General features: G+C 32.2%; 3 protein-coding genes across 5 annotated transcripts; 1 reads left to right on the forward strand and 2 right to left on the reverse strand.

Moving 5' to 3' along the window:
• The first annotated feature begins 5,064 nt into the window (after positions 1-5,064).
• Positions 5,065-5,862, forward strand: LOC120124619 (transcription factor bHLH149-like). Its single transcript, XM_039143242.1, has one exon. It carries the CDS (start codon positions 5,166-5,168, stop codon positions 5,790-5,792), a length of 627 nt encoding a protein of 208 aa, XP_038999173.1. The 5' UTR covers positions 5,065-5,165; the 3' UTR covers positions 5,793-5,862.
• A 14,407-nt stretch (positions 5,863-20,269) lies between these two features.
• On the reverse strand, positions 20,270-22,580 carry LOC120124671 (protein AGENET DOMAIN (AGD)-CONTAINING P1-like). Of its 2 annotated transcripts, XM_039143276.1 has the most exons (3): positions 21,973-22,578; positions 21,034-21,621; positions 20,270-20,563 (listed from the first exon to the last, which is right to left on the reverse strand). In XM_039143276.1, the coding sequence occupies exons 1-3, from the start codon at positions 22,555-22,557 to the stop codon at positions 20,531-20,533; spliced, it is 1,206 nt and encodes a 401-aa protein (XP_038999207.1). In that variant the 5' UTR covers positions 22,558-22,578; the 3' UTR covers positions 20,270-20,530. The 2 variants fall into 2 exon arrangements, with proteins under 2 accessions (XP_038999207.1, XP_038999206.1); XM_039143275.1 differs by lacking the exon at positions 20,270-20,563 and having other exon boundaries at positions 20,917-21,621; positions 21,973-22,580.
• Positions 22,581-23,230: 650 nt separating this feature from the next.
• Positions 23,231-26,849, reverse strand: LOC120124702 (alkaline/neutral invertase A, mitochondrial-like). Of its 2 annotated transcripts, XM_039143304.1 has the most exons (6): positions 25,910-26,849; positions 25,239-25,398; positions 24,835-25,046; positions 24,107-24,597; positions 23,912-23,960; positions 23,231-23,778 (listed from the first exon to the last, which is right to left on the reverse strand). In XM_039143304.1, the coding sequence occupies exons 1-6, from the start codon at positions 26,636-26,638 to the stop codon at positions 23,452-23,454; spliced, it is 1,968 nt and encodes a 655-aa protein (XP_038999235.1). In that variant the 5' UTR covers positions 26,639-26,849; the 3' UTR covers positions 23,231-23,451. The 2 variants fall into 2 exon arrangements, with proteins under 2 accessions (XP_038999235.1, XP_038999237.1); XM_039143306.1 differs by lacking the exon at positions 23,231-23,778 and having other exon boundaries at positions 23,912-24,035; positions 24,068-24,597.
• Positions 26,850-27,703: the final 854 nt, after the last annotated feature.

The following is a 27,703-nucleotide window of genomic DNA, read 5'->3' on the forward strand; positions in this document are numbered from 1 at the left end:
ACGACTGAAGCTTCAAGTCAAATTAACAACACAAGAGGGACTGCAAGTAAACGAAAAGCTATTCTTTTAAGGTCAGAAGTATGGACTCACTTTACTAAGTTTTTAAATAGTGAGGGTGAAAGTAAGGGTAGATGCAATCATTATGAGAAAGAATTTTGTTGTGATGGGAAAAAAAATGGAACTGGATCATTAATATATCACATGAAACAGTGTAAGAAAAATCCTAACAACATTGAAACTAATCAAAGCAATTTAGTGTTACCTAGTAAGGATATTCGAGGAGAAGTAGGACATCTCACAACTTGGAAATTTGATCAAGAAACAACTAGAAATGTTTTAGCCCAAATGATTGTGATTGATGAATTGCCTTTCAAGTTTATTGAGAGTGAAGGATTTAGAAAATTTATGTTGTAGCATGCCCCAAGTTTCGTATTCCTTCAAGATTGACTATAACTAGAGATATTTATCAGTTGTACTTGGATGAAAGGACTAAGCTGAAACAATATTTAAGAAGTTCATGTTCTAGAGTTTGTTTAACTACTGATACATGGACCTATATGCAAAGAGTTAATTATATCTGTCTCACTGTGCACTTTATTGATAATGATTGGAAATTGAATAAGAAAATCATAAGTTTTTATCCAATTTCTAGTCATAAGGAGATGCAATTGGGCTTATGATTGAAAAATGCTTATTAGATTAGGAGATTGATAAGTTATTCACTGTCACCATTGACAATGCAACTTCGAATGATGTTGCTATTGGTTATTTAAGAAAGAGATTTACATTACAAATGGTAAATATCTTCATATAAGATGTATTGCACATATTGTGAATTTGATTGTTGTTGAAGGTTTAAAGGAAATGAACAAATTTGTTGCACGTGTTAGGGGGGCTATGAAATATGTGAGACAATCTCCAGCTAGATTGAAAAAGTTCATGGAGTGTGTTGAGATGGAAAAAATTGAGAGCAAAAAAATGTTATGTCTTGATGTTTGTACTAGGTGGAACTCTACCTATTTAATGTTAGACACTGTTAAAAAATTTGAGAGAGCTTTTGAGAGATTTGAGGAGCAAGATACAAATTTATGGCTGAACTTGAGTTAGGAGAGGGCTGACCAACTGTAAATGATTGGAGCAAGATACAAACGATAACGTTTTTGAAACATTAGTAGTGAAAACGAAAATTTACCCAAATATTAGTGACCATTGAAGTAGTTTATCCTAAAATAAATAAAGAAATGTATTCGTATTAAATATTATCTTTAAACAAGGTTAATTATCGTTATAATATAGAATAGAGGATTGACACCCTACACCGCATTTATTTTCACCTAATCCAATGTTTATCTTTTGCTCCCTACCATTTCATTAGGACAATATTAAACATTTTTTGTTAATTCATTTGGGAAACCCATCTTAGGAAGCAATGCAACGCAGTTATCGTTTGCCTTTCGTAAATACACCTGAACTTGATTTTATGATTTAATTCCATATTTAACTCTTTTTTTGGTTCAATTAAGTATTTAAACTCCGTTTTTTAATTCAAATTGATACATGAATTGACTTCTCAATTCACATTGGTTAAATGTTATAAGTACCTATTTAAATCAAATAGTCAAACTCGAGTATCAATTTAGACTAAAAAATTAAAATTCACAAACCGAATTAAAAAAAATAGATACTAGATTGAACATTAAAGTTGAGTTTATGTACTAAAATATATATTTATCCATACAGATACGATGGATTGACCTTTTACATGGTGACATTGAAATTTGAACAAGCCGTCTCACACAAGGAGGCAGCTCCTCTGTCTCATCAGATTTACTATCTTCTAAACCAATATTAAAAACTGGTTATGTACAATTAATCGATAATGCTGTCTTGTTAAGCTTTCCACATCTTGTACAGCATAGTTATGAAATTATTGGGATTGCTCTCTACTTATGACCTAATAAAGTCGTGTTTGTCGTACCATTACATCAATACGTTGTATCCATTAATAAAAGTCTTACTATGTCATAAATCAAATAATATCGTTCCAAAAGTATTTTTTTTTCTTCCGATTCGATAATAATACATTTACAAAGAATTGTCAATTGTCTCTAGAGCATGTGATTAAAAGACATCAGTTGATATTTCTAAGTTTTATTTATGCATTTAATATTTATTAGGAGTAAAATTTTCATTTATCCTTCCTAATTATAAATTGTTTTAAAAAAATTGTCTGAATTTCTTAGTAACACCCTTAAATACGGATTGATTAAGGATAGACACGATTTCTTTTTGTTATTTCATTTTTGACCTGAAAATTAAAAGTTCTTATTGGATCATAACTTGTACCGTTATTTGGCGATGTTCTATCATTTCGAATTTTGATAAAATTATGTCTTGGATCCAATTCAACACGAATGCCTTTTTATTTGGCAAAATATAGATAATTCAAAACGCAGAGAAATATTATAATAGTTACCCCTAAATATACAAAGAGAAACATTATAGCAATTATTTGGATCATATATTTGCCTTGACCCTAACTCTCTCTTCCTCAAAATCCATCTAGACCCATTCCAAGTTAAAAAGATTCTCGATTATATATGATCGAATCAAGTCAAAATCCATCAAATTGGAGTATTTTAACTCTCCTTATTCTTGATATATATTTGAAACATATAGTTATTACAAATAAACACTCATATCTTGATATTTATTTTAAAAACACATTTCTTACTTAATATTTTTTTAAATGAGACTTAATGGTTTAGTAATTAAATTGTAATAGATAATATTATAAATTATTGAAATAAAATTTTTCTGATTCTAATGATTAAATGTGAATAGAATCGAAACAAAATAGATCAAAATTGTAATTTTCCCCATAAATAATTATAATAAGGGGAAAAAATAGAAACAAACACGAAACCGCATTATTTAGTGCTTAAGAAACAAGAAAGAAAGGATTAAAAGGCAATGTGGGTGAAACCTGTCCACAACTCACAAGAGAAGGTGAGCTAAATAAACTACAAAAACAGATGAATTTACGAAGGAAGTATACACATGATCCCTCCCTCTTTCCCCTAACCCTATCTTTGTGGAAGGCCACGTTAATCATTGCTAATAACATAAACAAATCCATTAGCCAATAAGTAGTTATTTCTTCATTATCTAATAACATAACCAAGACGGTAAAGAAATCGTTGTTATTTATTAAGATCTCGAGTTCTAACATAAAAAACATAAGAGGTGTGAATGTTCAATATAAAATGATTAAAAGTTATATTTATACAGATATTATCTTATATTTCCTCATATTAATAAAAAATAATTTATGTATTTTTCTTTTAATTTCTCCTTAAATTAATTTATTGTAAAGGGCTGTTACCGAATTATAATACCTCAAATTAAGGGGAATGTGGACCCACTATATATTTCAATCATAATTATTGAAATTGAGTGACGTGATAAGAATGCAAAACTTTACTTTAGCTCACTGTATATTTAATTATATATCAATGTTTATCTTCTAATTTTTCTGCCATTTAAGCATCTTTCTTTCTTTCTTTTTTTAAGATTTATTTTAATTTTATTGATTAATCTATTTTTTTAATTTTATTTAATTGACAACGACATCGATTTTGATGCTAGTTGTCATTTGTCGGTTATTTTTTTTTTCTAGTTTTTTAATAAAATAATTATTTCTTTATTATATATTTTATATCTTTAAGTACGTTTATCTCTACTTTTTGGCACGTTTTTTTTGTATTTTGATAGTTTATAATTTTTTACCCTTTTTTGTTTATTTTTTACATAGTGTTGGATTTGACATCGCCATGACTTATAAAGATGACGCTTATTTGTTATCATGTTGATCTTTTTGCTTTTGACCCTCAGATTGATTTGGATACGTGTTTTACGCATGTGGATAGTTTTCTCATGTCGTTGACTCTTATTTGTGATTTGTCAGTGGTATTTCAATAATTTCATCCCATTTTGAGGTTCGTTTTCCGATTAAGTCAGATTTGTTCATATCTTTATTTTACTCTAGCATTGGTTAGGATTTTCAACATTTTCCTTTTATGGTCATTGTGTGATCTAGATGACTAGTTTTTGTGTTAATGATTAAAGAAAAATATCCTAATTATAATTTAGTTTACGTTTACGATTATACTCGTAAATCTTTATTGTAATTCTGTATACTTTTTATTTTTAATAAAACTAACGACATTCTATAAAAAAAATATTTTTCCATTTAAGATTACTAACTATTAAATCATAATTACTGAAAGTAAGAGATCAATTTAATGACGATCCCATAAATCAAATATAAGGAATACCTCGTAGTTTTTTATTTATTTTCTTTTTGAGAAACATGGCTCATGAATTAAAAAGTCGGCAAGGTCATGAATTCCTTGTGAACATTCACATTAATGCGAGTTAAAAATAAATAAGTAATTTATGAAGATTTTTTTCTTCTTAAAAAAACATGTTGAATTTAATGTATTTATATATACTGCATCAATAATGATATTATATATTTAATAAATAATTTATAATAATTTGTATTTAATTTAGTATTCCATTAATTCAAACCAAGCACTATATATTTGTGGGTTATCTCTTAATTAAGATATTATGAATGATGTGAACTAGATTGAAAGAATTAATCTCATAATAAACATTTACGATAACATAATTTAAATCAATTAATCGAATATCTACAGTCAAACAAAAATATAATTTCAAACTAATTTTTTAATCTACGATACCTGAATTTGAATCTTAACCTTACTTGTATAACTTAAAAACTCATTTCGTTAAATTAAATGATAATTTTATCACAATTTAAAAAATTATACATTTGTAAATAAGTAATTTTCTAAAATTATATTTCGTGAAAAAAATACCCTCGCTATTATTTGATATCATTATTAATATTTAATATCATTAAACGACAAAGTGTTCAATATGTTGTATGAAAACGTGCCATGTGCTACAGCACTAGCTTAGTTATGAATAAAAACACAATAATCTGTATTTTAGTAATATAAAAAATGCAATAAATTGAATCCCCTCCCTCTGTCCTCCCAAAACCAAAAACTCCTTTTTCATAGTCTTCGTCTCTTCACTCCCACCCGTTTTCTCTGCAGTTTTATTACTAATCAATGGCTTCTATCTTACCACTACCAGAAATCGATCCAAGCCCTGAGATATCACCGGATTTTCAACGGAAGAAACGGAGGAAAACCGAAGAAAAATGGTCCTCTTATCATCGTATGCAAGGCAACCAAAGAATGATTCGATGGAGAACAGGACGAGAGCAACGGATCTACTCGTCAAAGCTCATTGAAGCTCTCCGTCGTCGACCTAATCGGACCTCCTCTTCCGCTAACGGCAACGGTGTTCGTGACACTGCGTACAGAGTCCTCGCCGTCTCGGCCAAGGGAACGACGCGTTGGAGCAGAGCAATTCTCATTGGTCCACTCAGTTCCAAGATGAGGAAACATAAGAAAGCGAAGGTCAGCGCCAATAGGAAGTTGAGGAAGCCGGAAAGTAACGGAGAGAGGAGAAAATTGCCGGTCGTTGAGGGGAAGCTGTTGGCTCTGGGACGTCTTGTCCCCGGTTGCCGGAAACTATCTTTCTATAACCTTCTAGAAGAGACTAGCGATTACATAGCGGCTTTAGAGATGCAAGTTCGAGCCATGACAGCAATTACCGAGTTTCTCGCCGTCGAAAATGATGGTGGAGCACAACCACCGGCTGATCGGCTTGGCTCCAATGTCAACTCGTAAAATCGCCAAAAAAAAAAAAAAGAGGAGGTGGTTATTATTCTATTTATTATTATATTGTTTTTGGAAACTTTGTCTTTTAGTGAGGTTCTTAAATTCATGCTTTCCTTTTTTTAAAATGTTAAATTTTGTTTTATTTTTTTAGGTTTGGTTTAATTAATTAAAAATTAATATCTTTAGCACGAATCAATATATCTTAGATGTAAAAAAAATTGTTGTTATTCCTAGAGGTTACGGGTTTGAATACCAATAATTACAGTAGGGTGATTGAACGTTTATTATTAAATGATTTAGAGTATTTAGAACAAATATTTTTATAATTATTTTAAATCTATCAAAAAATAATTTTTTATTATTTTAATGATATTCAATATATATTAGGTCACGAAAAAAAACATAAATACTGTTGATTTTAAATATTTATGAAAATAATATAAAGAACGTCACTTATTTTATTAAAGAGATTATTTATTTTTTGTTTGATTTTCACACATTTAATAATTTATATGCTAGCTAATAAGGGTTCGTTCAATTAATTAAGTATTTTTAGAACTTTATTTTTATTAAGATTTGAATATCATTGATGATTACATCTAATATTTATAAATATTACTCTATTTGTCCAATTAAATATGTTCATTGTTGATTTTTAGTAAATTTTTTTAACTTTAACTCATCATTATTAAAATTTATTATTGATAAAAATATGAAAGAATATGTTTTAAAAATTTTAAATCAAATAGTTTTTAAATATATATTTTGTAAAATTTAATTGTTTAAAATATTTAAAATAATCATGGTTAAAGTTTAAATTTTTTTACTTTTTGAAAGTCAATAATGGACACATTTAGTGGGACGTATAGATGGAGTATATGTTATGTTTATATTTAAATGTAGAGCTCATAAAAAATGAAAAAAAAATATAATTACGGGTGGTTTAGTTTTTACAATGAATATTTTATGAGCTATACATTTAATTTAATTAATCAAATAATTTAATTATGAGCTATACATTTAAAAAAATTAATTTAATTAAATGTATAGCTCATAATTACGGATGGATGGAGTATATGTTATGTTTATATTTAAATGTATAGCTCATAATCAAATAGTTTTTAATTGTTTTTTACTTTTTTTACAATGAATATTTTACTTCTAGTAAAATTACGGGTGGTTTAGTTTTCACTGAAACAAATAATTAAATTAAATTAAATTTTAGGATTGATTATCTTATCTTTTAATCATGAGGTAGAAAATTTAATCTTCACTCGTAAGAATGAAATATATTTCATAATTAATCGGTTATCTCTTAGGAAAAAAATCACAAGAAAAAATTAAATACGATTATCAATATAAAATTGTGCAATTACAAAAAAAACCCAGGTAAAATAAATTTATGTGTCAATCAAATAAATAACATTTAGACAGGAAAAATACAAAAAAAATGTGACTTTTGTAAATCAAAATAGCAGTGTTTTTTCTTAAAAAAAAAGTCAAATGCAAGTCTTCTCTAGCTATTCAAATTTGTTAATTAAGTCTTCTTTGATTGCTGTTAATTAATTAATCAATCAACAACATAACTGGGACATAGGAGTCGTATATTATATAGAGAGAGATTGATTTAATTGTATGAAATGCTAGCAAAGAAAGAAATAAAGGAAGTTAGTGTCGGCAAAGGGCGGGTGGAGGGAATGTAGATTTTGGGTTTCCGACAAAGATCGAGATATGAGACATGCTTTAGATATTTGTAAGGAAAAAGCCTAAAACGTGTTGTATAAAGGAAGGGATAGAGAATAGGGAGACGGGGGTGGTGATTTTTATGAGCAAAAACAGCCTCGCAGCATGTGGCCTTGAACCTTGTGAGAAGCAGCTCTTAGCACCACCATGTGACTCCATGGCCCTACATTTTCAAGTGCCTTGCATGTGCCCATGAACCACCCCCTCGGCCCTCCCAAAACATTAGACTACACCCCCATTTAAAAAAGCAAAATTTGACCATTATTACTTTAATACACGAGATAAGATGTTATATAATGTAAAATTATTTTAGTTTTACATAAATTTATAATTATTGGATGAATAAAAATAGATGACTAATATTAAAAGTAAGAAATGTGAAGATATTCATGGAAAAAATGAGTCAATCTTAGCCATTTACTTTCACTCATCCAGTGGTCCCAAATCTCTGTAAGACTAAAGAGTTTACATTGTGTAGGTGGATATATATATATATATATCCCCATCGCTTCTTGATTAATGCTTAGGTTTGAATTGTCCAATGGAGCCTTAATTTATTATTTAATATTAAATAATAAATTTAATAAAAATGAAATAAAATTAGGTCTTGAGTCAACCTTCTCAGTCTTTATTGACTTAAGTTAAGGCTCTTGATTTTTTCTTCAATGAACATATATTCATCTAATTATTGATGAATCTCTATTGATGCTCTATTACATTGCTCTTTATGAGATGCTTCATAGACCTTACATATTGGAATCATATATCATTTCATTGTTATTTCTTTTTCTCTCACCTTCTATTTATCCACATACTTTTTATTTTGCTTCAGAATTTATATACATTCATAATCAACTTTTTTTTTTCTTTTACTTAATGCAAAAAAAATTCAGTTGCTATATATATATATAGAGGGATGAACTAAGATAACTCGTCATCTACAAACTTCAAATTCTCAAATATTTTAAATATATTTTTATAAATAAATTATTTTAATTCCTTACAATTTTAGGAAAATATTAGAAATTTATTCTTAATACAAAAATTTACATCCATATTTACTTAAATGTTAAAATCATCCTTTAAAATATACAATTTATTATTAATGATTAATTAAAAAATATACAATTTAAATTTGAGTATATATTTTCAGAAATAATAGAGTATCCTCTTGAAGAAAAATTACTATAAAACATATTCCGTTTAATAATAAAATAGTATGACGTGCCATTTAATTGTTCACCTATAACATTATTGACCATCTTAGGAAAAGAGAGGATATAATATAAACCTTTATATATTTTTTGACACGCTGAAGGGTACAAAAGATAGTAAGAGGAAGCTTTACCTTTATCCTTAGAGTTGAAAATTGAATTACAAGAGTTCCCAATATGCATAAGCAATTATACATTTTCATAAGAGGGCGTTTGGATGGAGGAATGTGAGATTTTCATAGTAATGAAATCCACATTCCCCGTTTGGTTAGCCTGAGAATCTCATTCCTGGTAATGTAAGATTATCAATAGTAGATTTTTTGGGTATATTACAGAGAATGACATTACCTCCATTTCCTTAGGTATTGTTGGATTACTGACGTTTTGGACTAAAATACCCTTAAATTTTTTTCTTTTCAAAAGTATCATTTTTTCTGTCATTGAATAATAAAAATTCTACGAAGATTAAATTATAAATTTATCCTTAAACTATTTTAGATTTACAAAAAAAGTCTATAATTAAAATTTTATATGAAGTTCAGGGGTTAAAATAAAATTTTACCCTTTCATTAAATTTTTTTATATTTTTAATTTTGTAAAAAAAATTATATAAATTTTATGAATTTAATTTTTTTAAAGAAAATATATAAATATTTTTCAACTTGTTAAAAAAATAAATATATAATAAGGACAATTTGGTCAAATATACATTCTAATAATCTTTTATTCCTTTAACCAAACACGGTAATATTACATTCCTGCTAAACCAACCAAATACAAAATACAACATTCTCAGTAATCCTATTCCCTGGTAATTTTACATTCTCACTGATAATTTTACATTCCGTAAATCAAACGCACCGTAAGTATTCTAAAAGTAGGTTTGAATTGAATTCAACCGTCTATAACGACATGAAGATTTACCCCCACAAAAAGGTGATGGATGAAGACAAGTGGCACATATGATAATTAAGGATGAATATTTGATTTAATTTAATTTTATAAAATCAAATCAGACCGAAATTAGATTTAGATAAGAAGTATTGATCTAAAATAATTATATAACCACCCCTTAAATATCTGGAAATAATTAAAATAATATCCGTTCTATATTTTTTATCCATTAGGTCATTCTTTTACCTAATAAAAATGATATATATATATATATATATATATATCATATTAAATCGAGTTGGATATTAGATTTTACTTCAGAAATCGGGTTGAATTTTAGGTTGATTGAAGGTTTTTTTTAATTTATATCAGATATAGTGACAAGTGGATAAGTGTAATACTCTAGTCGAACTCGAGTGTATAAAAAACCTAACCAAATCTTACTCATATCTATCCTTAGATTGTACAATTTTGATTATTTTATTCTTGAACTATAAAGCATAATATATGAACCTTAAACCCTATACCAATAAGACAAATAGCATTCAAATAAATAAGATTATGAAATTTAAAATTTATATAAAAATAATTTTCTTTATTATATGTAATATGAGTATTATTATAATTAGAGATGGAAGAATAATTTTTTGTGACAGGACATAATTATAAGAAATCTTGAGACGAAAATAAATTATAAATATAAAATATAAAAATATTTAAATTATATAAAATTGTAAATTTTTTGAAAGATCCGTCGTCCTTCAACTCTTCAACATGCTCTTAATTATAATTTAAATAATTCAAGAAATGATAGATATTTCAAGATTAATAATAGTATATCCTCTATATCTACTGCATACAAGAATTACAATTTTAAAAGATAAATATGATTCAAATCAGCAATATATGAATCAGTAAAATACAAATTAAACATTTATAAACAATGAGAGTAAGCATCCATTGGCATCCACACTATGATCCTCAAGGGAACGTCATTTTCCCATATAGTGGCTACCACGTGTGATAACCATGAGAGGCGAGCTGTCTGATTTAGTGAGTATAACACGTTGGCTGCTCAAAGTGGCATCCCCATCAAACACAAGTATTGGCCCTCTTGGGAGAGTCCCCAAATTGCAACTTGGTCAGAAATCAAAGGACCACTTGCCTCGTTAAGTCATTTGGAAATATATATTGATATCACTGAATATCATATTTTATCTCTTGTCCTTTTAGTAATCTTCTGTATAAGAGCTTTACAATCACTAGCTCTAAGATTTCTAGACGAAAGGGGAATTCCAAAATAGTATCTTTTATCTCCTCGTCAGTCACACTCATATCAGCAACCAAAGCTCCTTATCAAATCTTCAGGAATTGTAGCATCAGTAATCTCCTTCAATGAACAACAACTAATTGGTATGGTAAATGAGACATTAGATCTTTTAAGTAAATAAAATCAAGGTTCGAATCTTAATACTACGTATAGAATAAATTAGACTAGGAGGGTCGTCCCATGACCATTACTTATACTACATGTTACCTCTTTCGTCACTAAACACTTCTCTTTTTCTAGTACTTTGCTTATTGTGTTCTCCTATATGAACTTTTTGCAGGCCTTGACCACTTAACTGTCGAAACGATTTTTTCTTAAAAAGTGAGATTTTAAAAAACCACAACTTAACATCTTTTTCTTGCTAAGTTGGGCAATGTTGCTGGTGATTCATCAAGTTGTAGAGTTGTTCGGCAAGGAGCTGGGGCATTGATCCCTTTGGAAAAAATGGTGAAATTGTGTTGTGAGCCCCTCTTTAGATTTACTAATGAATTGTGTTCTAATCTTTTCAGCACAATTTTTTAATGCTGATGCCTACATCATAGATGTTTCTCTTATGGAGTATTGAATTGTGATCAGATAGATTCCAAGCTTGCATATGCCGTTATGAAGAATATAGATATGTATTTTGAACTGATTATTTTTTCGTTGCATAATCATTCAAATATGATTAGAAGATTGTGCATAAATGAATTTGTGCACACCTACAAATACAGTTGTTCAAACTTGAGTCGCCTAGAGAGAACAATGTTTCATTTACCATCGGAACAACTGTAACACCATAATTCAATACGACACAAAGTTGATTTATTAGAACGTCACATAGGACCATCCAGAGTGACTAACCCAATTTCCCCCCTTAATTATTCATTTAAAAGGACATTTTAAATACTGAGCAAGGACTTGTGATAGCATAGGACTATTTTTTAGGGAACAGTTGAGGCAATGCTACATATTTTATCTAATACTGAGCATAGGACTTGTGTGAGACACCTGTACTCCAACATTAAGAATAATGTTGAATTTAAAGGGAATAACTTAAATGATGCATTGTGAAAGACAGCTCGAGTAATATACAAAAAAGAATTTGAAGATGCAATGGCTGAACTCAAAGCATTATTAAAACCAACCTTTGATTGGTTGAATGCAAATGATCATTTTCAATGGTCCAAATCTCATTTCTCTCCAAGGAGCAAATCTGACATGCTACTCAACAATTTGCCAGAGTGCTTTAACAAGGTAAGTTGATTAAAATTATCAACCTAGTTTGTTTTCATCTTATGGATACTAAGTGCCAATTTTTTTTCTGTTACAAAATGATTCTAGAAGCTCGGGATAAATAAATTATAACTCTAACGGAGATGATCAGGACCAAGATAATGAAAAAAAAATACTATGAAAAAGGAAGTTACAAACAAGTACACTGGAAGTTTGTGTCCAAAAATTTTAAAAAAATGAACTTGCAATTCAACAGTCCACTAGATACTATTAATTTGGATATTACACATTATTGTAATTTTATTGTATTATTACTAATTTTTGATTGATTGTTTGGTGTAAGTGTTGACCTACCCATGTTGGAGGTCAAAAGTACAAAGTGTCTTTTGGACCAACCAATCAACATACTGTTGATTTGGAAAATCATTCCTGCTCATGTAGAAAGTGGGATCTCACTGGTTTGTAACCATGGTAATTTATGTTCTAATTTCATTCCCATTTACTTTATTAATTTAATCACTTTTGTTTCTTTCATTGATAGGAATCCCATGCATATATGTTGTTTTTATAATAGTGTTCAATAATCAGAGGCATGAAACTTATGTTCATAACTATTATTTTGTAACCACCCAACAAGAGATCTATAGCCACTTCATTGAACCCATGAGAGAGCCTAATCAATTGCCAAATGACATTACTTGTGAGCCTGTTACAACACCAACAATTAGAAGGCCACTAGGAAGGACTAAGAAAAATAGGAGAAAAGAAGCAGATGAAACAACAAAGTCCATACTACAATTATTAAGAAAGGACTGAGAATGTATTGCTCCAAGTGTGGTCAAGTAGGAAACAACCAAAGGACATGTAAAGGGATAGTTGAAGACAACATCCCAACTAGGCAACCTAATTTCAACATCAAGACAAACTAACCAAAGAAAGGTTGAATTTAGACACAACATGACAAAATTACAAATATACATTTCTCATTTTATTTTTCTTTTTTAACCGTATATCAAAATTATGTTTCTCATTTTCACACACTAACTTTGATATAGGTTAGGAGAAGAACTACATCAACGACTAACAACATCATCATGGGCTACAACATCACAAGCACCATCCTTACAAGCTGCAACATCACAAGCTAGTCCATTTGTCTTTGTCCCTACTCCAGGCCACACAACTTATCCAACCAACCAACAAGCATAAAATTTAATGACAGTTAGATGGATATCAACCTCACAAGAAGATGTCACTGCCAACTAGCATTTAAGCCAGTCAAACACTATAACCTAGACTTCCCAAGAAGACTGTCCTTATGTTTTTATAAAACGACCAAGGATGGTGAAGGTTGATAGTGTTTGAGAACTTAGATATTTTGGTTGATGTTTTGGATTGAATACTTAAGTTGATGAACTATGGTCATTTGAACACATGTGTTTACTAACTTTGATATTTTGTTTCATACTTTGATGGGTTTTATAAGTTGATATCATTTCAACTTAAGTGCTTATGTGCACTTTATGTTTTTGTACACGTGTTTATTATCAACCATGATTCTAATTAAATGATATTTATTATATTTATCATTTATGTTGTCTTATATTATTCACTATCATGGTGCCATTTTACATCCATTACCTTCATACTGTAAATGCATTTCAAGTATAAAAATATATATAAATTTGTCCATTTCACATAAATCAATCGGTGACAATTTACATCCATTACATCATTCAACAAAACTGTTGCACATGCATGTAAACCCTAAACAAAATACAACCCATAAATCCTCAAAATTTCACCTATTACAAACCAAAAATACAATCGAAAAATTTCAGTCTAAATTTTCATCACCATTGTTGTAACATCAATGGTTTATGTACCATACCAATACAAACTATAAAGCAAAAGTAACAATCCAAGTAATTCTCTCATTCTTTTTTGTAATTTCACATGCTTTGATTTTCTTCAACAATCCCACAAAAAAAACTTGTGTTGGTGGAGTTATTTGAGGATCAAACAAATTGAAAATTGGCAAGCAAGTTGTATCAAGCTCCCATAATTTTTGCACCCAAAAAATCTCTTTCCCGGATTATTATTAGACAATGACGTCCTTAGTTAAGCTGGATATCCATAACCACTGACCGGATATGTAATAGGTTACTCCATTCCACCGTCTTGTTCTGCCTCTTCCACCGTCAAACTTTCCCTTTTATTTTTGTTTTCTGCCGCTTATGAGAAGAAAAGAGAATGTGAGGATTTAGGTTTAGAGTTTCAAAGTAGAGTTTTACATCAAATAAATTATTGTTAAAATGCCAACATGGATCCTACTTGGATTAAATGACTTTAATGAAACAGTCCATGTCATCACCGTTACAGTAAGGAGATGCCATGCCAACGTCCCGTTAACAGATTAACGACGGGATGGCGTAATATGAGTTAAACATTAATATCAGTGTTAAAATTGACAAAATTGAAATGTCAGTGGTATTTTCGAGCCCGCGCTTAAAGGTAAGTGGTATTTGAAGTAGTTAACATTATTTTTAATTTGACCATTAATCTCTAAAAATAATCAAGAATTAAAACTAATTAAACAATACAATTTTCAATCATTGATGTTTACATTCATTTAAGGGTCAAAAGAGATAAAATTGTAAATGTAAAGGGCTAAAGAGATCTTTCATATTTTTAAGCATCTAGGTCAACAATTCACAGTAGAATTTGATCTGAAGTTAGTGATATGTCTGAGATTTTCAAATAAAAAAATGATTAATATAAAAACAAGTGCGTAAATTATATCTTAAATTGATTTTTGGTATTTAAATAATTTTTCGTTAAAAATAGGTGTTTAATGATTTCTCCATTACACTTTTAGGTGTCTATCGGTATATTTTTTTTATTTTTTAAAAATATATTAAAAAAATAACCCCCCATGTTGTCCCCTATTCCTCCCATCCTCCACACCCCGTGTCGAATAGTTACCATCAGTTAGATTTTGTTTAGAACAGGGCGAGGAAGTCATTGGTGGCAATCATGTAAAGCACGAACAATTGGAGCTGTCGAAATCGTCGAAAAATAGCAAAGGGAAAACTAAAATGTCGATGACCCTTCGCGATGATTTCCACAACGATCGGCGCAATTTCACGGTGGGCAGGAGCTAAGTTTTGGCCACGACGACAAGATGAAGATTCTGACTATATCAACGATGATGATCACATACCGACAACGAGCGATCGACTGTGGAAGAAATAATTTTTGTTTTTTTAATTATAATATTAAATTGTTGAATTATGTTTCGATATAACAAATTTAAGGCAAAATGTTTTTGGACTTTAATTGAATTTATTCAAACTTTTTAAAAGGTTTCAAAAATAATTCAAAGTTCATTAAATTCGGATTTGAGCCAAAATGCTAAAGAGTGTCAAAGTGCATCCATGTACCCCTACAGTGCATCCATGCATCCCTGCAGTGCATCCATGCACCTACACTAGTGCATCGATGCACCATGCAGTGCATCCATGCACTCCATTTCGAATGCACTTAGTGCATCGATGCATCCTTCTGTGCATCGATGCATCCTGCTGTGCATCGATGCATCCTGCTGTGCATCCATGCACGAAGGCTGCAACGACTAGTTTATTTGAATTTAATGAAGGGGTATCGATGCACCATGATAGTGCACTGATGCACCATATTATGGGCAGCCTTTTTGAGTAGAAAAATCATCCCCAAACGGCTCCAAAACATCCCCAATGGTTATATACAACATCAAACACATTCCAAGCTATAAATACAAGCTAAGGACACTTGAAGAATAATGATAACAACTATCCAAGCAATCAAACACAAGAGAAGAGTTTTTTATTCTTATTTCATCTTTCTCTTGTAAATATTTTGTTCTTGCACCTACCTTTGAGAGGTTTATTTGTTTACTTCTTTTATCGTTTTGTAAAGGGGAAAGGTTCTAGATAATCCCATGTAAAAGCTAGGGAAAGGTTCTAGTTTAACCCAAAAAAACTAGGGAGTTTGTAAGGTTACTCTTTGTCCTTAAAAGAAAGAACAAATTAGTGAATTTGTTGGAAAATCCTTGGTGAGGAGCTAAGGCAGTGGACGTAGACTTTGATTGAGAAAGTCGAACCACTATAAATCGCTGTGCAATTCTCTATCTTTCAATCTCCTTACTCTTTAAACTCAAAACCGTTCCGACCCCTCTTTGCAAATCGTTCCGGTTGTCGATTCGAGCTTCCGAAAATCCCAACAATTGGCATTAGAGCCTAACTCATTAAGAAGGTTTAACCACTTTGAGACGATCCTTGAAGAAGCTCTACCAATTTCCGATGCAACCGAAAAAGAAATGACTTTTTCCTTCGGTGCTTATTATCTTGAAGAATATCCTATTATGGATTCACAACCGGTCAACAAGCCACCCTTCTTTAATGGCGCAAATTATGCACATTAAAAGAATAAGATGATGTACTTTATTCAATCCTACAATCTAGGAGCTTGGAACTCAATCATGGACGGTTACTCTTCTCCACCAGGCAAGTACAACAATTGGAATAGAGAAGAGCAGAAAAATTTCCAGCTTAACTCTAAGGCTATACATATGCTATTATGTGCTTTAGGCCCAAATGAATATGGAAGAATCTCATCTTGTTCCAGTGCCAAAGATATTTAAGATAAGTTCCAAGTCACTCATGAAGGAACCGACGAAGTGAGGGAATCAAAGAAAAGTCTTCTCAACCATAGCTACGAGAACTTCAAGATGAAACCCGATGAAGACATCAAAGCTATGACGGATAGATTTTCTGTGATTGTCAACAGTCTCAAGGGATATAGAGAAGTAATCCCTAATGAGAAGCTTGTGAGGAAGATGATCTACTCTCTTCCAAAGGAGTGGCAATCGAAGAAGACGACCATTATCGAAGCAAGAAACTTAAAGTCTCTCACTCTCGACGAGCTAATTAGTTCTCTTCTCACTCATGAGATGATGGTGAAGGAAGATGAAGAAAGGGAAGAGAAGAAAAACAAGAAGAAGAAGGAGGTAGGCATTGACTTCAAATCCACCAATGAAAGCTATCAAGATTCAAATGATGAGGTGGATGAAGACGATGATGAACAAGAAGAAGAGATGGTCAAGCTCTTGAAGGAACTCAACAGATTCATGATTTCCAAGGAAGTGAAACATGAATCAACCAAGAAGATGAGTCCCCCGATATGTTTCAATTGTCAAAGAAAGGGTCATGTCAAGTATGAATGTCCTCTTCTAAAGAAAAAGGGGAAGAAGGCATTCATCTTGGAGTGATGAAGATGATTCCAATGATGAAGATGAAGTAGTCAACCTATGCCTTATAACCGCTCAAAGAGAATTTGAGGTATCTTTTAACTCAAATGAATTTAATTCATTTACTTTTGATGAGTTACAAGATGCTTATAATAGGTTGTATTTGGGATTTGAGACCATGAATTCCAAATATACGAAATTAATTTCAAAACTCAAAATTAAAGATAATTTGATTTTGAAAGCAAAAGTTGATTTTGAAAATCAAAATGAAATTTTGAAAAATAATTTAGAGCTTTCAAAAATCAAAATAAATGATTTAGAAAAAGAAAATTTTGGGTTAGGAGTTAAGCTTGAAGGCTTAACAAAAGAAAAAGAATTAATTTCTAAAAATAACTTATTATGTTTAAAAATAGCAAAATGCTCACATTGTCATTTTTATTGTCATTTGGAACATACTTGTCCTTTAAAGAAAGGAAAACATTTTAAAATTAGACAAGTATGGGTTCCTAAGGGAACAAGGGGCATTGAAACTAATGTTCAAGGATCCAAAGCAATTTGGATACCAAAAGCTACTTAAATGTCTCTTGTAAGTGTGTGGGAGCAATGGTGATGAAAGTGATGATATTCAAGATGCTCTAGCCACACGCGAAAAAGGAATGGGTAACCTCTAAGCTTAATGCTTTTAATTTTGGTTATTTGGTTGCTCATTTATTTTTAAGCATGCATGAGTTTTGGATTTAAATGATTATGTATTGTAATCTCATGTATGTTGAAAAGATGATTATGATGAACATTTTAAAGTTAAATTAATTTTTAAGAATTTTTAGTTCATCATAATAAAATTTTGGTCAAAATTGATTTTAATGCAAATGATATCTCTCTAACAATTGATATCAAATTTTCAAATACTTTGATTTTACAAATTTTAAATTTTTGACCTAAATTTGAATGTTTATGCATGTGGTTTAAATGAAAATGATATCTCTCTAACAATTGGTATCAAAATTTTCAAAATGCATAACATTTTTGGAAAACTTTATGCATATGCACTTAATTTTAACAAATGGTATTGATATCAAATTTCAACAATTGGTATTGCATAAAGTATTTTAGTCTTGGATATATTGAATTTCATGTGCTACTAACACATTTGCTATTCTTTGTAGAAATTCAATTTCTTTTTAAATGTCAAGTTCTTAAAGCTAAATTTTGATTGAAATGCATTTATTGAGGGGGAGCTTTGATTTTTCAAATAAGTTTTAAAATGTCAAATTTACTACTTACTCTCCAAAGTTATTTTGAACTTCAAAGATTGAATTATTTTTGATATAACAGAAAGGGGGAGAAGTTTTGGTTTGAAAAATTCAATTTCTTAATGAAAAATGAGCAACTTTTTCATATATTTTCAAACAATTGGTATTTGTTACCAATTGGTATCTTTTTTCATTAAACATTTTATTAAGGGGGAGTTTTGCCAAAAACAATTTTTTCAAATGTTTTGTTATATCAAAAAGGGGGAGATTGTTGAATTATGTTTCGATATAACAAATTTAAGGCAAAATATTTTTGGACTTGAATTGAATTTATTCAAAGTTTTTAAAAGGTTTCAAAAATAATTCAAAGTCCATTAAATTCAGATTTGAGCCAAAATGCTAAAGGGTGTCAAAGTGCATCCATGAACCCCTGCAGTGCATCCATCCATCCCTGCAGTGCATCCCTGCACCTGCACTAGTGCATCCATGCACTATGCAGTGCATCCATGCACTCCATTTCGAATGCACTTAGTGCATCGATGCATCCTGCTGTGCATCCATGCACGAAGGCTGCAGCGGCTAGTAACGACTAGTTTATTTGAATTTAATGAAGGGGTATCGATGCACCATGATAGTGCACCGATGCACCAAGTTTTGGGCAGCCTTTTCGAGTAGAAAAATCATCCCCAAACGGCTCTAAAACATCCCCAACGGCTATATACAACAACAAACACATTCCAAGCTATAAATACAAGCTAAGGACACTTGAAGAATAATGAGAACAACTATCCAAACAATCAAACACAAGAGAATAATTTTTTATTCTTATTTCATCTTTCTCTTGTAAATATTTTGTTCTTGTGAGCTCAATCTTGTAAACACCTACCTTTGAGAGGTTTATTTGTTTACTTCTTTTATCCTTTTGTAAAGGGGAAAGGTTCTAACTAATCCTGTATAAAAGCTAGGGAAATGTTCTAGTTTAACCCGAAAAACTAGGGAGTTTGTAAGGTTACTCTTTGTCCTCAAAAGAAAGAACAAATTAGTGAATTTATTGGAAAATCCTTGGTGAGGAGCTAAGGTAGTGGACATAGACTTTGGTTGAGAAAGTCGAACCACTATAAATCGTTGTGCAATTCTCTATCTTTCAATCTCCTTACTCCCTAAACTCAAAACCGTTCCGACCCCTCTTTGCAAACCGTTCCGGTTGTCGATTCGAGCTTCCGAAAATCCCAACATAAATGTTTTAAATATAATTTTTTTTAAATTTTATGTGCATGACACATGTCGAATAAAGGCCAAATTTAACGACGATTACAGTTCAAACAACTAAAAGTGTAACTTTGAAAATGTTAGACACTATTTTTAACAAAAAATTCTTCATGCACCAAAAGTCAATTTAGACTAGTCATTTATTTTTTTATTATGCAAATAAAAAATATATAAAAAATACAATACTGTAAAATTAAAGTATGAAGATTAATTAAATTTTAAATTTCAAAATAGTAGTAGGACCTTTGGCATATTTAAACCTTTCACGCACAGATTGTAAGAGAAAGTAATACATCATTAATCCTCGAGACCTTGACAGAAAAGACTACGCTACCCAATACCCATACAGATAGATGTTTTAGAATGCTCTACTTTAAGTTCAGCTTGCGGCTTAAGGTACCTCCAGTCTCTGAAAAAAAATGCCTATGAAAGCCTAAAATTGGTTACACACGCAAGCACCAGCACCAAATACGACAGCTGAAAACCAGAAAAGACTTGGCTTTACTTTGATTCCGTCGTAAACGCCCCACGCCGAAGTAATGTTACCTCTCCTTCTGCAGTAACGTCTTCAATGCCTGAGTATAAGCAAATCACAATCAACCAAAAATAAGTAAAAATGAAGAACTTGTACTTTCATAATTGGTGCATGGACTACATTTCCTGTGGAGTCATCATATCAAAACCTGAAAGAATTGGGTGTTTGATAAGCCACCTTATGAGCATTACCAACGTCTAACTACATCAGAAAGGTGGAACATTTGACATCATTTGACTAGAAAGTGTGTAATTATTGATTGTCGACTCGTGTCCAATAGTGCATAATCACGTTCAACCTCTCATGCATCCATTCAAGAATTTGTTTATTGCAGATGTTGATATTAAAAAAAAAAAAACTCCGGAATGTGAGTTTAGCAGATCGAAATTTTAAATAGTTGAGAAAGACTCAGGAATAATGACCTAAACCCATGCTTACACAGAAAAACTCATGCAACACATTCAAGAACAAATATCTACAAAGGTGTTGAAGGGGGATAGAGTGTAATACCTTAGAAGCGGTAACCCATTTCCCGTTAATCCAGTCCTGATGTATCCTTAACTCGGAATACTTAAACTTCATTTCCTCCTGGGTAGCTTTGAAATAGACTTCATAATTTGTCTCAGAAAGAGAATTAAGAACCTTAGAAATCACACCCACCCACCAGCCATCAAGGTAGAAAGCATCGACTTCATCAAGCTTTTGGAACGAATCAGCCATAAAAATTTCAGGCGGACAAGGCCTAATGTGCAGGGCATCAAACTTCTCTTTTAAGAAATCAGTGTCATCGTCAGTTCTCAAGCAATCGTACTGAAATAGGTATCTGTCCTTCCCCAATGCTTTAACAATAGTTCCAGTAAACCAAGCACCTTCAAAACCATCTTCGTCGCTGGTCACTTCAACTCGTTCCCCCTCGCGATACTTTGTTATCTCGTTAGACTCGAATTTCCCTCCACTCGCAGCTAAATCAGACTTTAACTTCTTTTTGCTTGCTGAATTATCATCCTTCTTTTTGATTGCTGTATTATCACACTCTAGCTTCCCTCGGGCAACGACTTGGTTATAATCCATCTTTCCTTCAGTCACTACTTCGTCGGACTAGAAAAGTTTTACATTTATTTGTTGTCAATTACGCCTCCATCAATTTAATCACAAAGTAGAAACAATCTAGAACAGCTAAGATAGGAAATTACAAACAATGTAGAGAAACAAATTCATATATTGATTTCCAAGTTCACACATTCAATGAGAAAAAAATATTTCATCAAGAAAACCAAATAACTTGCACCTAATTCTAATAGCATATCGACTAAAGTTTATATCCGGCACATACTAGGTAACAATAAGCAAATCATAAATCCCAACTTTTAAGCATTTCTTTTCATATCTCTGTACTTCCGATTCCAACAATCAAACAGATTAAAAAAACCTAAAGAAATAAGAATTTACCTCTTTCACATGCTTATCTTCCTCCAGGGGTGGAGTCCAAGCCCCTTTAATCCACTCTCTATGAAGCCTCAACTGGTCCTCGCCAAACTCCAGCTGCTCTTTAGACCTCTTGAAGTAAACATGAAACCTCCCATTCTCCAACTCCTTAGTAATCACCCCTTCCCACCACCCATCGTTATGAAAGGCATCAACCTCTTCACTAAACTTGAACTTCCTGACCTTTTCTCGAGGGGCAGGAGGGCGTAAATCCACGGCGTCGGCGGTCTCCCTCAAGGGTTTAGTACCCGCCTCGTCCTCGAAAAGATGGGTGTACTCGACTACGAATTTGTTGTTGGGTTTCTTAGAAGGAGCACGCTTGATGAGTACGCCGGTGTACCATGAACCTAGGAACCCAGGGTCGTTGGAACTTATCTCAATTTGGGAGCCCGGTTGCAGGTGCGGAGGATCGTCGGTGGTCGGGGCTCTGGTGGGCTTCCGTTTCGACATTTCCCTTATTTTATGGGATCGAGGGGAAGGATGGATTGGATCTTTTGGCAGGGAATATGAAGTGTGATTCTTCTGGTGATGTAAACACCCAATCGACATATAAAGTAGCTTTCCTTCTTTCAACTGTTACAATTGTCTCTGTGTGTGACTGCTTAAAATGAATAGTAAAATGGCAAAACCACTCCAACATTGAGGTGGATAAAAATTCCCTAGGATGATTGAATTTTATTTATTTTTTAAATAGGGTATTTATTATAGTAGATCTAAAAGATGTATCTTCTTGGAAGATGTGACATCTTCATAATTTCTGTGTATGTTTTTCCGACGCCAAAATAACGATGCCGTAGATGAAGCTTTGGAAAATGAAAATGAAAACGCAAACGGGAGACCTAATTCGGGCAGACATCACACTGTAACATTAATTCTATATGAAAAAATAATTATTTTTATTTTCTCATTGTATTATCCCAAAAAGCTTGTCGTAGTAAAATATTAAAATGGTAATTAAATATATTGAAATATTTTTTAAAAGATAATTGTTAAATTTATAGAATTATTATAAATAATCATCGTGAGTTGTAAAATATTATTAATAGGTGTAATTAATTAATATTATAAGTTACTTTCGTTAAAATGATGATGTAAGTTTTTATTATTACTAGATCATACAATTAAGAGTACATAGAAATACAATTAATACTTTAATGATAATAATTAATTGAATATAAATAGACCAAATTATTTGGCACCTGGAAATTCAACATAGTGGAGGGAAGCAAAAGTGATAAATAAATTTTTTAACAATATGAAAGTCGCGTGTTATCTGAATTTGATCGGAGAAACAAGGTATGTAATATGGTACACTTGTTTTTAACAGAAACTTGTATGCTGAACTTTTCTCAATGATTTGAGTATTGGTTATCACACTAAATATCATACTCCACCCTGAACTCCTGACTGTACAGTAACAAGGCTCTCCACCTTCCTGTTGAATTACACAAGTATCTGAGATTTAGCAGCACCGCGAGAACATCTTACCCGGCCGCTTTTGCTAAGTGCACAGACGCAGATCTCGAGAAGATCCAAGTCTTCCTCCCAGAATAACAAGGAAGCCATCTCTGGGTTCTTCACCATCATTTTAGAGGTCAGGAAACCGGCAATAGTCCATGTCTGGTAGAGTCGAGATTGCTTTCCGATGAACTTCCCACTCCGGGTGTCGTAGTATTCAGGCCAATGGTCTCTTGAAAGCCTCTTCTCTGCCAAAGCAATCGCCTTTTGGGCTAGCTCTAATCTGCCCATCTTGACGCAGGCCAAAGTGAACTGCAAGTGTAATATAACCACTTCTAAAAAATGTATTCAAACAAGCCTCACAGAACAAAGTCAGTTAATTAGAACACAACAGATGCCCTTCTCGATAAAGGGTATTCTGAACTACAAGAAAATTCAACTTCACCTGCCAGAGAAGTGTTGGCCAAGATCCACCATTATGATATGACCAAGGGCTGCACAAGTTCATTAAGCACACTAGTGTCAGTAGATAATATTTAGAAAGATATATGTGTGTGTGTATAAGGTTACTTGGGGAAGAGTTTTCATGATAAAAGGTTACTGAGGGAAGAGTTTTCATGATAAAAGGAAAGGCACTCACGTATTCTTTGGATCGCATCCGGTAATTATGCGCCACTCTTCATTCTCTACTGCAGGATAGCATATCTTGAGAGGCATGTGCCCCACAATGTCATTCCATTTGTATTCAATTAAGTTCAGAATAGCTTCATTCTGTCTCGGAGTGCCGAGTGATGAAACAATGGACCAGAGATTCCCAAGTGTGAAGAACCTAAAATCCATGTGAGCTGGCTGTAGGTTGCCGATTAGATATCCACCTTTTTCGGGTATCCAATCCATAAGCCAGGAAGGAATTTGCTCAGGGTAAATATTGAATTTGTTGGTAGCATCCATGGAGTACTCTTCTGTTTTGTAACGGTATATCTCATTGATCTTTTTCATGTCAACCCAATAGTATTCTCTGATGTGGAATGATAGTGCATTCAGTCTATTGTTTATAGCCCTCACCAGATTATTGGAACCTTCGCTTGTGAGAATCTCACGAGAAGAACGTAGAGCGGCATAAAACAGAGCCTGTAGATCAAGTATATGACAATTAGGACAATATTTTCAACATAGAAAGGGCAAATGGAAGTATGTTAAAAACGAGGCAGGGTCCAATACCATGTGCAAGAAATAACAATTATGGTCAAAAAATTCATATAATTTGGAGACCAAGTTAAATCCAATATTAACAAGAGCAACGTAAAACAACTTTCTTTTTTCTGTTTTTTGACGGGAAACTTGAAGGCTTTCTAACAATGAACTCACTTGGATCTCAAGGGGATGACCATGAATACCCATCCTTCTGTCTATCATGCATGATCCATCAGTGACTAACAGGGAAGGAAACATATCAAATCCATCAGCTAAACACAAGTTGAGGATCAGTTTCATTCCTGTTTGGACATCCACTCTCTCTTGCAATGAATAATCACCAGTGATCTTCCCATATGCCCTCAACAAAATAATCCACCACAATCCTACCAAAAAGTCAATTCAATCAACTCACTTTATCAATTCTCTCTCGGAGCAGGAACTTTGGAAAAGGAAGGGGGGAGAATCACATTATAAGTAAAAAAGCATTATGACTACTAAAGCTGAATAGTTCAACATCCTCATCTTAACTAGCAAATCGTCATAGTAATTGGTCTACAAAGTTCCACAATACTAACCAGAGTCCACCGGTGCAACACGACCAATAGCTGCTTCTCCAAAATCTGGATCTAGTACTTCCTCAAACTTATTGTCATCAATTGGTACACTTCTAACCTTAAAACTTGCTGGCATCAACCCCTGTCCAGGACTATAGCAATCGACAGTTTTCTCCCAACTCTAGACCAAATGAAAAAAAAAATAGTTGTTAAAGTTTGCAGACTGACAAGGAAATGTTTAACCTACATAGTAAATAACACCCATATCCGCCTCTAGATCGAATGTTGATGTGCTTGAAACTACCAGCATAAAGAAAAGAGGCTTACAATCGATTACATTAAGCAATAAACGCACTAAGTTTTATAATGATTAAAAGCAACCTGAAAGCTCAACATAACAACTTTATGGTAAACATCCTAAGATGAATTATTCCTAGAATTTGGTCTCCTTTAATATGTAAGTTTGCAATGTTTGCAATGTTAGAAAGCAAGCAGCCCCCAAGCAATAAAGATAATCAAAGACCAAAATAGGATAACATTGATGATAACGGTAATTAGGCAATCTGAATCTTAAATAATAAACAAATGGATAGGAACAATCAACTTTACAATAAATGATTAGTCAAACCAAAAAGGAAATAATGGTGCTACAAAGTTATCCAATAAGGTATATGTAAGTGAATCATGTATACCTGCAACTGCAAGGTATGTAGGAGAAAATTCTTGACAATCTCTCCTTCGCCTTTAAGCAAGAAGGCCAAAGCCGAAGGCACGAAATCACGAATGAACACCTGATCGTAATTCAAAGGCATCTTATCACATGGATCATTTGCAGCCACTGTACCAATAGGGTATCCACAATACTTAACGACTGCATCTCTCAACAAATTCCACCCCTCCTTCTCGATATCGCTATCGATTGAAACTCCACCTTTTCCCTCCTCCAGACCTTTCACAGTGTTCTTCACTTTGTTTCTGTCTTCATCTAGTGGAGTTTCTTCTCCTGCAAGGTTCTTGGGTTTCACAGAAATGCTGTTCTGTATGTGAATTCTCTCGAAAGTACTGTCGTTTCTGTTGGTTTCAACCGACGTTGAGAGATATCTTACGTTTGATGCTACCGTGTCATCCACAAATAAACCGTAAGGCATTGAAATCGCCCTGTGTTGGGCAAAAACGGAACTTGGGACGCAATTCGACTTCTGGGCATTTTTGATAGGGCGTTGAAATCCCAAGAACCGCGAAGGGTAGGCGTGGAATTGAGAGTTTTTATTGGAATTCAATAGAAAAGCTTTGCCCTTGCAGAAAAACTCATGCTCATAACAAGAGGGATTAGATGAATGTCTAGACCCCAAGAACAATGTGTTTCTCGGGTCCAGGAATCTTGAAGAAAGCTTGGCCGTGGAATTGCGGATGAAATTCATGGCCTTTGTATTCAGTTCCACTTTATTTTATTTAGATTCAATTGTAATCGAAATGAAATTGAAATTGAAATTGAATTGAAAAGATTGAAAAAAAAAGAAAGAAGCTTTGAATTGAAAAGATGAAGAGTTACCCAGAATCCGATAGAAGAAATTTGCGCTACAACATATCTTTCACCCTTCTCCAACGATTCAGGATTTTCAAATCGTATTCGTCTTTCTTTTATTTATGATTTGAAGATAATTATTAGGGTAAACTTTCACATTAACCACCTAACTATTTGACCCTTTTACTTTTGTCACTGATCTTTTAATTTTGTAAATCAAACCACCTAACTATTTAGATGATGTCAATCAAACCAGAAACCACAATGTTTTAAAACTAGACCAGACCTTAAACCGGGAATGTATTGGTTCACTTGTTCAACCGGGTTAAACCGCAGTTGAACCGGTTTATATAAAATAATATTTTTAAAATTTTTACATAATATTCAAAGTAAAATATATATATATATAACACTCTTTCTAAGTTCACAATATTAAAAGTTATAAAAATATCACAAGTCATAATATATATAAGTTAAATACCATAATATCAAGTGAAACAAAATGATTCAAATTAACTACAACATAATATTTGGGGCTGGAAAAAATCAGAAAATAAATTTGGGGCTGAAAAAAATCATAACAAACGACGTCGTTTGGTTTATTTAAAAAAAAAACAGAACCATGTGAACCGGTTGAACCGCCAGTTCATACCGGTTTTGTCGGTTCTACCGGTTCTTTAGCAGTTCATTATAAAACTGGTTTTGGAGGCTGACCGGACCGGACATGCAACTGGCTCTCGGTTCAACCGGTCGAACTGGCCGATCCGGTCATGTTTTGATAACATTGAAAAACCGTCAATAGTTGACGGAAATGCTGACGTGACAGTTAACGAAATTTGTGTAATTATAAATTTGATCCTCAATACTTATACATTCTATCAATTTGGTCCTAAATTTAATATACTAATTAGATGGTGACACATGTCACCATTAGATTAAATATTTTTTCTATAATTTATAT

This window comes from Hibiscus syriacus, unplaced genomic scaffold (genome assembly GCF_006381635.1).
Source record: "Hibiscus syriacus cultivar Baekdansim isolate YM2019G1 unplaced genomic scaffold, ASM638163v2 tig00110422_pilon, whole genome shotgun sequence".
Classification (NCBI taxonomy): Eukaryota; Viridiplantae; Streptophyta; class Magnoliopsida; order Malvales; family Malvaceae; genus Hibiscus; species Hibiscus syriacus.

Bases quoted from the DNA above. Each gene is read 5' to 3' on its own strand.
- LOC120124702 (XM_039143304.1), bottom strand. From the start codon at position 26,638: ATGAATTTCATCCGCAATTCCACGGCCAAGCTTTCTTCAAGATTCCTG. The intron at 24,598-24,834 runs GTGAGTTCATTG...CTTGATCTACAG, and splicing joins GTCATCCCCTTGAGATCCAA to GCTCTGTTTTATGCCGCTCT. The intron at 23,961-24,106 runs GTGAGTGCCTTT...GAACTTGTGCAG, and splicing joins GGATGCGATCCAAAGAATAC to CCCTTGGTCATATCATAATG.
- LOC120124671 (XM_039143275.1), bottom strand. From the start codon at position 22,557: ATGTCGATTGGGTGTTTACATCACCAGAAGAATCACACTTCATATTCC. The intron at 21,622-21,972 runs GTAAATTCTTAT...AAACTTTTCTAG, and splicing joins AAGATAAGCATGTGAAAGAG to TCCGACGAAGTAGTGACTGA.
- LOC120124619 (XM_039143242.1), top strand. From the start codon at position 5,166: ATGGCTTCTATCTTACCACTACCAGAAATCGATCCAAGCCCTGAGATA.